This window comes from Sapajus apella, unplaced genomic scaffold, assembly GCF_009761245.1.
Source record: "Sapajus apella isolate SASKATOON/1434 unplaced genomic scaffold, GSC_monkey_1.0 scaffold164, whole genome shotgun sequence".
In the NCBI taxonomy this organism is placed as follows: Eukaryota; Metazoa; Chordata; class Mammalia; order Primates; family Cebidae; genus Sapajus; species Sapajus apella.
The window spans coordinates 1,168,484-1,182,752 of NW_022437104.1; the positions used below are offsets into that span (position 1 = coordinate 1,168,484).

General features: G+C 41.7%; 1 protein-coding gene across 1 annotated transcript in view; it reads right to left on the minus strand.

The window, feature by feature from the left end:
* Positions 1–14,269, minus strand: part of FAM120C (family with sequence similarity 120C) — a 110,818-nt gene that overhangs the window by 60,014 nt on the left and 36,535 nt on the right. The window contains exons 5-7 of the mRNA XM_032266988.1: positions 1,898–1,997; positions 921–997; positions 205–485 (exon numbers count right to left, since the gene is read on the minus strand). Coding sequence (XP_032122879.1) covers positions 205–485; positions 921–997; positions 1,898–1,997 — 458 coding nt within the window. The remainder of the gene's footprint in view (positions 1–204; positions 486–920; positions 998–1,897; positions 1,998–14,269) is intronic.

Genomic DNA, 14,269 nt, shown 5'->3' on the forward strand with positions numbered 1-14,269 from the left:
TCCATCTGCACAGGGCCAAATAAGCATGAAGTGGGTAAGCAGAGAAAAAGTTTTCCTACTTTGCTTTCCTAAGAGCAAAACACTACAGAGGAAAGCCAGAAAAGCCAGGAATTATACTTCCCCACACCCTCTACCCATCTAACAAGTAAAATAACACAGATACCTCAGATATCTATTTCCCTAAGCGTCTATAGAGATACTTACTCAGTGCTAGCTCCATTTGGCTCATCACCATCAGAGGAAGAGGACTGGGAAGAGTCTGGTCCCAAAGGAGGTGATGCTTTAGAAGGCAGGTAATTGGGAAACTGGGATGCAGAAGAGTCATAAGAGACAGCCCAATTGGCAAAGGGGCTGTTCTGCAGCATGGGATCCTCAGAAAAAGCATGGGATTCCCCCAAAGTATGGGAGGAGAAGAGAAGAGATGAGTTGGGTCCCACTGGGAATGGTGATGGATATTTCACTTTCTGGGGCACTTGGTGAGAGAACTAAAGGATAAAACAGACGGAAAAGCTATTTAACATTTTACAAGGCTCCAAGATGGCTCCCTCTGAAGTTGTGAGTGACACAGTGGATGATGCCAGTAGCAGAGATTGTTGAGATACAAAGTACCTAGTGAGAATAATGAGAAATGATTCTAACAGTGACGTATGAACAGAAGGCTCCACAGGCAGGACAATGAACAGTTGAGGACTCCTAGAACTATTCTCTGATATTAGCTAATCCACTTTCACAACGACTAGTGGTACTGATTTGGATACTTTTTTTGCATAGTCTTCCAGCCTTAAGTTGAGAAGGTAAAATAGGTATATATGGCCTTGAAGTCTAGCAACACTGAATTACCCTAACTACTCAGATTACAAAAATCAGGAAGCAACTTGAGTCTAATGCTAATAAATGGTCTCAGGCTAAAGGATGCTTACCATTGGCTTTCCAGTAGAAATGGCGCCCACCTGATTTTGTGGAGGGGGAGGATTTCCAAGCCTATTATTCCGAAAACCTGAAGCCAAGAGAAACAGATATACTTCAATCAATTCCAATAATTCTTCAGTCAATTCTAATAATTCTACCAAGTTATATTCTGCTCACCCTGTATCACCTGAAAAATTGTTATTAATAAGTTATAATTTATTGAACAGCTACTATGCACCATGCTGCAAAGCTGACATAAATTATTTCATCTGGTAAGAATCTTATAAAGTAGGTATCATGAGCCACATTTCATACAAATGTGACTTGCCAAGGTTCATTTGCTAGTAATTAGCAGAGATGGAATTCCAACTTAGGCCAGATCCCAAAGACAGGGCTATTTTACATATACCAGGCCAGAATGGGGGTTGGCATCAGAAGAAGCTCAAGCTAAGGAAACGGCATTGTACCCCATCTATAAATTTGAGAAAGCAGGCCCCCCACTTTTTTTTTTTTAAGACGGAGCTTCACTCTTGTTGCCCAGGCTGGAGTGCAATGGCATGATCTCAGTTCAGTGCAACCTCCGCCTCCTGGGTTCAAGGGATTCTCCTGCCTCAGCCTCCCGAGTAGCTGGGATTATAGGCACCTGCCGCCATGCTTGGCTAATTTTTGGTATTTTTAGTAGAGACAGGGTCTCCCCATGTTGGCCAGGCTGGACATGAACTCCTGACCTTAGGTGATCCGCCCGCCTTGGCCTCCCAAAGTGCCAGGATTACAGGTGTGAGCCACCACACCTGGCCAGGGCCCTTCTTATGTTATGTTTCTTATGACATAGAAATCAAAAGGAGAAAGCCTACCAAACAGGGATAAGGGATGACTTGTAGGATGATACAACACCAGTGAGTGATTCCACTCTGGCTCTGGAGTTCCTGAGAAACCAACTCAGTTTCCCCTATGAATAGAGCAGCTTAGGGTAAGATGGAAGCCTTACCTAGAAAGGAGGGACCCACTGGCAGTGAAGAGAGTTTGGTTGTGACTGAATAGTACTCAACTGCTTTCTTGAATCGCTCTATTTTATCTTCTGTCCTGGACTGGATGTTGGAACATCAGATTTTCAGAAAAAGAAACAACATGAGAGTGTTTTTTTAATACAATTTATAATTTGGGAGTTAAAATAATGATCAGAAATCAAATATTTAAAGAAACCTAAGACAGCAAATTTTTGCTTGGCAGAAAAGATTAGGCAGGGAGAAAGCATTATGAAACATAAAATATGGAATACTTAAAAAAAGCTTACTTATGTTTTGTGCTATTCTAAAATGACTACATGATTATTACAAAAAATACATTAGGGTAAGAGGGAAAAATCACATAGTAGGACCATCCAAAGATATTTTGGTATCTTCCCTTACAGTTTTAATTCTATTATTTTATTATTTTTATTATTATTATTATTTTTTGAGACTGAGTCTCACTCTGTCACCCAGGCTGGAGTTCAATGGTGCCATCTTGGCTCACTGCAACCTCCACCTCCCGGGTTCAAGTGATTCTCCTGCCGCAGCCTCCCACGTAGCTGGGATTACAGTGTGTGCCACCACTCCCAGCTGTTTTGTATTTTTAGTAAAGATAGGGTTTCACTACATTGGCCAGGCTGGTCCTTTAACTCCTGACCTCAGGTGATCCACCCGCGTTGGCTTCCCAAAGTGCTGGGATTACAGGCATGAGCCACCGTGCCCAGCCAATCTTTTTATTTTTGCTCAGGCTGGTTTCAAACTCTCGGCTTCAAGCAATCCTCCCACCTCAGCTTCCCAAAGTCCTGGGATAACAGGCATAAACCACTGTGCCTGGCTTACAATATTATTTTATATAATTTTTTTTGTTGAGGTATAGCTGGTCTATTCTATACAATTTTGTATCTTGCTTTTATTATAATCATCATCTAATCTAAGTAATTTTGAATGGCTGCATATTTTGTCATTATGAATGTGTCATAAATTATGTAACCTCTTCCCTAATATCCAACAGTTAGGTAGTTTTTCACATTTGGCTTTTATAAGATATACAGCAAAGAGTATATATTGTCTATATAATTTTTTTTCTTGATTTCAGATTATGCTCTTAGGAAAATATCCTAAAAATAAAATTGATTCAAAAGTTATGAACATTAAAACCAAAGGCACTTACACATATATAAAACCACAATATGACACCACTACATATCCACCAGAATGGCTAAAATAAAGGACTATCAATATCAAGCACTGGCAACGATATGAAATAAATGAACTCCAGTACACTGATGGTGGGAGCATACACTGGTACAGTTTGGAAAACAATTTGGCAGTTTCTAATACAATTAAATTATACTTACCATATGATACAGCAATCCTACTTCTAAGTATTTATCCAAGAGAAACTAGTACGTATATCCACCAAAAGACATGAACAAGAATGTTAACTGCTTTATTCATAATAGCCCCAAACTGGAAACAACTCTGTATGTATATCAATAGAAGAATAAATAAATTGTGGTATATTCATACAATGGAATACTATACAGTAATAAAAAGAACAAAGTATTGATATACACAATAATATGTGTAAGTCTCAAAGATATTATACTGACTGAAGAAGGGAGACACAAAAGAGTACATATCAGCTGGGTGTGGTGGCTCACACCTGTAATCCCAGTACTTTGGGAGGCTGAGGCAGGCAGATCACTTCCACCCAGGATTTCAGACCAGCTTGGGTAACATGGCAGAACCCCATCTCTACAAAAAACACAAAAATTAGCTGGGTGTGGTGGCGTGTGCCTGTAGTTCCAGGTACTTGGGAGGCTGAGGTGTGAGGACTGCTTGAGCCTGGGAGGTCAAGGCTGCAGTGAAATTGTGCCACCGCACTCCAGCCTGGGCAATAGAGTGAAACAAGAAAGAAAAAGAAAGGAAAAGAAAGGAAAGGAATGGAACGGAATGGAAAGGAAAAAGGAAAGGAAGAGAAGGAAGGAAAAGAAGAGAAGGAAGGGAAGGAAGGAAGGAAGGAGGGAAGGAGGGAGGGAGGGAGGGAGGGAAGGAAGGAAGGAAGGAAGGAAGGAAGGACAAGCAAAGAAAAAAAAAGGAGTACATATAAAGTTCAGGTAAAGGAGGGCCGGGCACAGTGGCTCACACCTGTAATGTCAGCACTCTGGGAGGCTCAGGCGGGGCTCACCTGAGGCCAGAAGTTCAAGACCAGCCTGGTCAACATGGTGGAACTCTGTCTCTACTAAAAATACAAAAATTAGCTAGGCATAGTGGCACATGTCTATAATCGCAGCTACTTGGGAGACTGAAGCAGGAGAATTGCTTGAACCTGGGTGGCAGAGGTTGCAGTGAGCCGAGATCACACCATTGCATTCCAGCCTGGGCAACAAGAGCAACACTCCATATCAAAAAAAAAAAGTCATTTTTACTTTTTCATTATAAAAATGTTCTTGGGCGGGACGCAGTGGCTCACACCTGTAATCCCAGCACTTTGGGAGGCCGAGGCGGATGGATCACGAGGTCAGGAATTCAAAACCAGCCTGGCCAAGATGGTGAAACCCTCTCTACTAAAAATACAAAAATTAGCTCAGCGTGGGGGCGGGTGCCTGTAATCCCAGCTACTCAGGAGGCTGAGGCAGAGAATTACTTGAACCTGGGAGGCGGAGGCTGCAGTGAGCCAAGATCACACCATTGCACTCCAGCCTGGGCAACAGAGTAAGTCTCTGTCTCAAAAATAAATAAATAAATAAATCTCTCATGTAGGCATATTTTTATGTAAGTTTCCTGGGTTATTTCACAGGGCAAATTTTTAGAAGTGTAGTCACTAGGTTAAGGGTGCGATCATTTTCACAAACTCAAGTTATACTATCACCATCAATGTATAAGAGTGTCTCATTCACCACACAGTCCTAGTGTTGAGTATTCTCTACAAATAAAATTCATTTACTAACTACAACAAACAATATTTCTTATAGGAAGTCAGAATATATACTAAGTAAGAAAACTGTAAAGCATGTACAATGTGCTCTCTCATAGACTGTGATATTTTTTTGCTTTTATTTAAAAATTTTTTTAAAGACAGGGTCTCCTCTGTTGACCATGCTGGAGTGCAGTGGTGTGATGATAGCTCACTGCAGCCTTGAACTCCTGGGCTCAAGTGATCCTCTTGCCTCAGCCTCCTGAGTAGCTGGACTACAAGCGTGTGCCACCATGCCCGGCTAGATTGTGATTGTTAACACTCCACGATCTATACAGCATTCTAGGTCTCTTTTTTTAAGAGACGAGGTTTCACCATGTTGGCCAGGCAGATCTCGAACTCCTGACCTCAAGTGATCCACCCGCCTCGGCCTCCAAAAGTGCTGGGATTACAGGAGTGAGCCACCACGCCCGGTCTCTCGAGTCCTCTTTAATTGCATGCATGCATGTACACAAACACAAGAGTCGAGGAGGTCTCCAGGTCCTCCAGCCTAACTTAAAAACAAAATGGGGCCGGGCGCAGTGGCTCAAGCCTGTAATCCCAGCACTTTGGGAGGCCGAGGTGGGCGGATCATGAGTTCAAGAGATCGAGACCATCCTGGCCAACATGGTGAAACCCCGTCTCTACTAAAAATACAAAAATTAGCTGGGCATGGTGGCGTGCACCTGTAGCCCCAGCTACTCGGGAGGCTGAGGCAGGAGAATTGCTTGAACCTGGGAGGCAGAGGTTGCAGTGAGCCGAGATTGTGCCATTGCACTCCAGCCTGGCGCCTGGCAACAGAGTGAGGCTCTGTCTCAAAAAAAAAAAAAAAAGGCTCTGCTTTTTCCAGAAAGCTGAATTTTATATAACTTTGAAAGAAGGGTTACTGGCTGGCTCTGGTGGCTACCGTCTGTAATCCCAGCATTTTGGGAGGCTGAGGCAGGCAGATCACTTGAGGTAAGGAGTTCAAGACTAGCCCTGGCCAACATTGTGAAACCCCGTCTCTACTAAAAATACAAAAAATTAGCCGGGTGTGGCGGCGTGCACCTGTAGTCCCAGCTACTCAGTAGGCTGAGGCACAAGAATCGCTTGAACCTCGGAGGTGAAGGTTGCAGTGAGCTGAGATCATGTCACTGCACTCCAGCCTAAACAACAGAGTGAGACTCAGCCTCCAAAAAAAAAAAAAAAAAAAAAGGGTTCTCGGGGACAGGGGTGAAAGAAAAAGGGATGCCAAAAACACAAACCATATGTAGAGTCCCCTCAGTAGCTCTACTTCTCCACCCACTCCCTTCTCCAGAAGTGAATAATGTTACCAGTTTGGTAGATGTACTTGCAACAATGTTATGTGTTTATGCACGCACATATATATGGACACCAATATGACTTTGTTTTTTCCATAAGTGAAACAGTATCATCATGTTATTTTCATCTTGCTTTTTGTACTTAACAACATGTCTTACAGACTATTCAATGTCAATATGTAGAGATCTGTGACCCTATCCCCTGATATACTGAATTACATGTACTTCCCTTAATGTACCACTATGCCCTGTGCCCTGACAGGCAAATACTTACTCTTCCTTCAAGGGGTATCACTTTCATGAAACCTTTCTGGACTACCCTCTCCTCCTCTGTGTTTTCTCTTTACTGTACTTACTTATTCGCTTCTGCCTCCCCATTTAACTTCAAGTTCTGTGAGGACACAGAATGGTTTCCTCACATTTATATCCTAGTGCCTACCACAGGACCTTACACATAAAAGAACTTTCTCAGTATTTGCTGCTCCGTGATGATATATAATCAAGTCTTATCCCCTTTATTTTTGAGACAGAGTTTCACTCTTGTTGCCCAGGCTGGAATGCAATGGCGTGACCTCTGCTCACTGCAACTTCCGCCTCCCAGGTTCAAGCGATTCTCCTACCTCAGCCTCCCAAGTAGCTGGGATTACAAGCATGAACCACCACGCCCGGGTAATTTTGTATTTTTAGTAGAGATGGGGTTTCACCATGTTGGCCAGGCTTGTCTGGAACTCCTAACCTCAGGTGATCTGCCTGCCCCGGCCTCCCAAAGTGCTGGGATTATAGGCATAAGCCACCGCACCTGGCAAGTCATACCCTTTCTTTTAGAGATCCACAAAGGCACAGGTAGTAAGGTAGAATCCCTAACCTTGACATTATTATCTAAGAGTTCTTATATGTTTGTTTAGGAGAGCTCTCCTCATAATTCTGTGACTATCAAAAATGATTTGGTAAAAATTATACAGCAACAATGAAAAATGGTGTTATATATATATACTTTTTTTTTTTCTTTTTAGATGGAGTTTTGCTTTTGTTGCCCAGGCTGGAGTGCAATGGTGCAACCTCGGCTCACTGCCACCGCTGCCTCCTGGGTTCAAGCAATTCTCCTGCCTCAGCCTCCCGAGTAGCTGGGATTACAGGCAAACGTCACCACGTCTGGCTAATTTTGTATTTTTAGTAGAGACAGGGTTTCTCCATGTTGGTCAGGCTGACCTTGAACTCCTGACCTCAGGTGAGCCGCCCACCTTGGCCTTCCAAAGTGCTGGGATTACAGGCGTAAGCCACTGTGCCTGGCTAAGATACATTAGTAAGTGAATAAAGGTTAAATTTTTTTACAGGGAGATAGCTACCTTATCAAAACATACATATAAACAAGAGTAGAGTGGAATTAGGATTGACATCTCTATTTTCCAATTTTTGGGGTCTTTTTAGTTAAAAGGGGGGTCCTCATAATTAAGAATAATCATTATCCAAATACCAAAATTTATGACGCTGTAAGCTAAAAACATTCACTACTTACACAGCATGACTTGCTAACATCTCTCCCTACCAAAGAAATTACCAGAAGAAAGTTATTTCTTTGTGGGTCAGTCCCTTCCTAACCGTCTGATGCAAACAGTTGAAAGGATAATGTAAATCGAAGTAAATTAGCAAATCTGTCATAAGGGTCAGGATTTTCTAAAGTCAAGGAAAATGATGGAGGACTGCTTACTTCATGCTAGAAGCCACAGACAAATGAGGATCTGGTACAGTTGTAACAGTTCAAGAGAGAATGACAAAAGATAACGGCAAGAAAGGCATTTGAAAAGAGAATGATTTGAATATCAAAAGAATGTAATCCCTTGGAAAAAATAAAGTCTAAGTATACTTTCTCTCAAAAAAAAAAAAAAAACACAAACCACCTCTCTTTATGATTGTGCTAGCAAGTTATATGTGAAGTAACAGATGTTAGATTGTACTATTGCAATTTTTTTTTCAAGATAGAGTCTCACGCTGTCACCCAGGCTGGAGTACAATGGAATGATTTCAGCTCACTGTAACCTCAGTCTCTTGGGTTCAAGGAATTCTTCTGCCTCAGCCTCCTGAGTAGCTGGGACTACAGGCGCCTGCCACCACCCCTGGCTAATTTTTGCATTTTTGGTAGAGACGGGGTTTCACCATGTTGGCCAGGCTATTCTCTAACTCCTGACCTCAAGTGACCTGCCTGCCTCAGCCTCCCAAAGTGCTGGGATTATAGGCATGAGTCACCGTGCCCTGTCCCATCACAAAATTTTGTTGGAAAATTATGCCCCCAAATCAAATACTTGATTTTACTCTTTATTCATTTAAAAAATTCATACAGGTTTCAGTTCTGGATAAAATGAAGTAAGCACACTCTACCAGGGATAGAACCAATTACTAAAGGTAATTCCAAAAACCAGGGATAGCTATTTGAGGACTCTAAAAAAGTAACCAGTACCAGGCAGATTAGGGAAGAAGACCAGGATTCGAAGTACCACTGAACTAATAGTGAGTTCAGCATTTCTTTTTCTTCTAGTATCCCCTAGAGTGGTCACATGTAGCCTAAAATCCACAAGTGTCCACTGATGTGGACAGAGAGAGCTCCAGGAGAAACCAGTTTTGTTCTGGCCTGAGGAGTAGGAGAGAGGTCTCCAAAAACTCAGTGTACAGAAATCTCCCACTTTCCTTCCTTTTCTTTTTTTTTTGCTTTCTTACATGCCAGCTGAAAGCAAACTTTTAGTGGCGGCAGTGGCAATGAGAAAATAGCAGGAAACTGAAACTGTGAATGACAGGAACCTTCCTCTCCAATCAGAGGAGCAGTAGTCTCAAGAGGGTGGGGTTAGTCGCCAATGCTTTTTTTCTCTCTCTGTCCTCCTACTGCTTGGTCCTGGCCTTGGGCTTAGTCACAAAAAGTACATAGTGGAGTTGGACAATTAAAACCCTGACTCTGGCCGAGCGTGTTGGCTCACACCTGTAATCCCAGCACTTTGGGAGGCCAAGGCAGGTGGATTGCTCGAGCCAGGAGTTCGAGACCATCTTGGTCAACATGGCGAAACCCCGTGTCTACTAAAAATACAAAAATTAGCCAGGCATGGTGATGCTTGCCTGTAGTCCCAGCGACTCCGGAGGCTGAGGTGGGAGAATTGCTTGCCACCAGGAGTTTTGGGCTGTAGTGTGCTATGCCTACAGGGGGTCCACACTAAGCTCAGCATCAACATGGTCACTTTGCAGGAAGCGAGGGACCACCAGGTTGCCTAAGGAGGGATGAACCGGCCCAGGTCAGAAACAGAGCAGGTCAAAATTCCTGTGCTAATCAGTAGTGGGATCGCGCCTGTGAATAGCCACTGCACTCTGCCTGAGCAACAGAGTGAGACCCTATCTCTTAAAAATAAAAATTAAAAAAAGAAAGAAAGAAAACCCTGACTTTAGGGCAGAAGGACTGAAAAGGGTCCAATAAACCAGAAGTACTGAAGAGATCACAGAGAGGGAGTAGTTCAAGAAGTCACCCTATAAAGTTGTTTATCAACTCTTGTGCTCACCCATGAGCTACACATGCATAGATCTGATACTAAACAGCAACCTATAGAATCTGAGATCTGAATTAAAAGACAGACCATGCCCCAAGTCTCAGACTGGCCACTAGGTGGTATATATACAGGATGGATCCAAATAAATTCTGACATTGAAACTACAGCTCACAGAAAAATGGTGAGAACTGGTGGCCTAAACCTAAATGGGTTGATGGTCTCCTAAAAACTAAACTACAGGTTGAATTTTCCTAATCTGAAAACCTGAAAACAAGTGCTCCAAAATCCAAAACTTTTCAAGCACCAACATGATGCTCAAAAGAAATGCCCAATGGGAGTATTTTGGATTTCAGATTTGGGGATTAGGAATGTTCAACCAATAAGCACAAGAAAAATATTCCACAATTTAAAAAACAAAAATCCAAAACACTTTTGGTCCCAAGCATTTTGGATAATGGATACTGAACATGTATCAATATTCCCCACAATACTGAAAGAAGAGCAAGGGTCTCAGAAAATAATAATCCAAATGTCCAAGATATAATCCAAAAATACTTGATATAGGCAGAACCAGCAAAAATTTAATGTTTTACGGAAAAAGACAATCAACAGATGCCAACACCTATATGACATCTATGTTGAAATTATCTAACAAAGACTTTAAAGAAGCTATTATAAAAATGGTTGAAAGTAATCATAACGCTTTTGAAAAAACAAGATACAAAGTCTAAGCAGGCTGCCCAGTGGCTCTTGCCTTTGGGAGGCCGAGGCGGGTGGATCACTTGAGGTCAGGAGTTTGAGACCAACCTGGCCAAATTCCGTCTTTTGGAGTAACACAACCCTGTCTTTACTAAAAATACCAAAAATAAATAAATAAATAAATAAATAAGTCAGGCATGGTGGCACACACCTGTAGTCCCAGCTACTTGGGAGGCTGAGGTGTGAGGATCACTTGAAACTGGGAGGCGGAGGTTGCAGCGAGTCAAGATCACACCACTGCACTCTAGCCTAGGCAACACAGCAAGATAGCAAATGGAAATTTTAGAATTTCCATTGGAAATGGCTCACACTTATAATTCCAGCACTTTGGGAGGCCATGGCAGGAGGAGTGCTTGAGGCCAGGAGTTTGAGACCAAGCCTGGGCAACATAGTGAGACCCAGTATCCACAAAAAAAGATTTTTTAAAAAATAGAACTTAAAATTACAATAACCAAAATTGAAGAAAAAAAATCAGCGGATTGACACTTCAGAGAATAGAGATGGCAGAGGAATGACACAGAGAAGTTGATGACAGATTAGTAGAAATTATCCAGGGAGAAAAATAATTAACAAAAAAGAACAGTCTCAGGGATATATAGGATAATACCAAAAGGCCTAACAATGGTGTCATTGAAGTCATGTAAGGAAAGGAGAAAGATGTAGAGCAGAGAATCAATTTTAAGAAATAATAGCCAGGCACGGTGGCTCACACCTGTAATCCCAGCACTTTGGGAGCCTGAGGTGAGTGGATCACAAAGTCAGGAGTTCAAGACCAGCCTGACCAACATGGTGAAACCCCGTCTCTACTAAAAATACAAAAATTAGCTGGGCATGGTGGCGTGCACCTGTAATCCCAGCTACTCGGGAGGCTGAGGGAAGAGAATCACTTGAACCTAGGAGGCGGAGGTTGCAGTGAGCTGAGACCATTGCACTCCAGCGTGGGCAACAGAGCAAGACTCCGTCTCAAAAAAAAAAAATAAATAAATAAAGAAAGAAATAATAGCAGCTGGGTATGGTGGATCACACTTGCAATCCCAGCACTTTGGGAAGCCAAGGCAGGTAGATCACCTGAGGTCAGGAGTTCGAGACCAGCTGGTCAATATGGTGATACCCTTCTCTACTAAGAATACAAAAAATTAGCCAGGTGTGGTGGCAGGTGCCTATAATCCCAGCTACTCGGGAGGCTGAGGCAGGAGAATCTCTTGAACCTGGGAGGCGGAGGTTATAGTGAGCTGAGATCACGCCGTTGTACTCTGGCCTGGGCAGTAAGAGTGAAACTCCATCTTAAAAAAAGAAAAGAAAGAAAAGAAAGGAAGGAAGGGAGAGAGGGAGGGAAGGAAAGAGAGAGAGAGTGAAAGACAAACAGAGATGCACGAAGATTTAAACATGATAAATTCAAAGAAATCCATGCCAGACACATTGCTGGCCAATTCTACAAAACAATTAAAGAAGAAATAACACCAAGAGTTCTTTCCTCTTCTATTTTTGGAAGAGATTTTGAAATATCTTCCAAAAACAGAAGAGGAAGGAGCTCTTGCCAACTCATTTAATTAAGTCTGGCATTATCTTGATAATAATACCAGATCAAGGACAGCACAAAAAAATTATAGACCAGTATCTCTCATAAAAATAAATGTAAAAATACTCAATGAAATATCAGCAATTCAAATCCGGCAACACAAAAAGCGACTAATATACTACAATCACATCCTAGGAACATAAGGATGATTCAATATTCAAAAATCAATCCAAAATATTAATAGACTAAAGAAATACAACATGATCCTATCAATATATGTGGAAAAATGCAATTGCCATAATACACCATCCATTCATTATAAAACATCCAGGAAACTAGGAATAGAAGATAACTTCCTCAACCTGGTAACATACACAAAAACTACAGCTAATATCCTACTTAAGACTGAATCCTTTCTCTAAAGATCAGGAACAAGATAAGAATACATATTCTTAGCATTTGTATTCATATCATTTGGAAATCAGAGACAGTGCAGTAAGTCAAGAAGAAAAAGGCATACAGACAGGAAAATAAAATAAAATGGTCACTATTCATAGACAATATAATCACCTACACAGAAAATCCCAAGAAATCTACCAAATAACTCCTAGAACTAACGAGTGAGTTTGGAAAAATCATAGAATACAAGGTCAACACACAAAAATCAACTGTGTTTCTATATTAGCAATGAACAATTAGAAATTTAAAAAACAAAATATTGGCCGGACGCGGTGGCTCAGCCTATAATCCCAGCACTTTGGGAGGCCGAGGCGGGTGGATCGTGAGGTCAAGAGATCGAGACCATCTTGGTCTACATGGTGAAACCCTGTCTCTACTGAAAATATAGAAAAATTAGCTGGGCGTGCTATTGCACGCTTGTAGTCCCAGCTACTTGGGAGGCTGAGGCAGGAGAACTGCTTGAACCCAGGATGCGGAGGTTGCAGTGAGTCGAGATTGTGCCATTGCACTCCAGCCTGGGTAACAAGAGCGAAACTCCGTCTCAAAAAAAATATATATATATCTACCTATATATATATATATATATATATATATATATCCTTTATAATAGGTGTCTCAAATATAAAATACTTAAGTATAAATATATATATTTATATATTTTTGAGACAGAGTCTTACTCTGTCTCCGAGGCTGGAGTGTAGTGGAGCGATCTCGGCTCACTGCAACCTCTGCCTCCCGGGTTCAAGCGATTCTCCTGCCTCAGCCTCCTGAGTAGCTGGGATTACAGGTACCTGCTACCACGCCTGGGTAATTTTTGTATTTTTAGTAGAGACGGGGTTTCACCATGTTGGCCAGGCTGGTCTCGAACTGCTGACCTTGTGATCCGCTGGATCCCAAAGTGCTGGGATTACAGGTGTGAGCCACTGCCCACGGCCAATATAAATATTTTTATATGTACAGAAGTTGTATGCTAAAAACTATAAAACTTTTAGCTGATGAAAAAAAAATCAAAGAAGACCTAAATAAGTAGGCAAATAATATTCATAGTTTCAAAGGCTCACCAAATTCATCTATATATTTAATGAAATTCCAATAAAAATCACAGCAGGATTTCTTGCCTGGGTAACATAGTGGGACCCTATCTCTACAAAATATTTGAAAATTAGCCAGGTATGATGACACACGCCTGTAATACTAGCTACTTGGGAGGCTGAAGCAGCAGGATCACTTGAGCCCAGGAGGCTGAGGCTGCAGTGAGCCATGTTTGTGCCACTGCACTCCAGCCTGTCTCTAAATAAATAAATAAATAAATAAATGTGGTGGAATCACTAACCAATTTTAAGACTTATTATAAAGCTACAGTAATCAAGATAATGTATTACTGGTAAAAGGATAGACACACAGATCAACTGAACAGAACAGCGTCCAGAAATAGACCCACACCAACACTGTGGTCAATTGATTTTTAACAAAAATGCAAAGGCGATTCAACGAGGGAAAGATAGTCTTTTCAGCAAACTGTGCTGGAACAATTTGATATCCATATGAAAAACAAACAAAACCTCTCATACTTTATACAGAAAATATGGATGATTTGTTCTAAAACGTCAAGTGTAGAACTATGTAATTAAAAAAGAAAAACAGGCCAGGTGTGGTGGCTCACGCCTGTAATCCTAGCACTTTGGGATGCCAAGGTAGGTGGATCATCTGAGGTCAGGAGTTTGAGACTAGCCTTGCCAACAATGGTAAAACCCTGTGTCTATGAAAAATTGAAAAAAAATCAGTTGGGTATGGTGGCACACGCCTGTAATCCCAGCTACTCAGGAGGC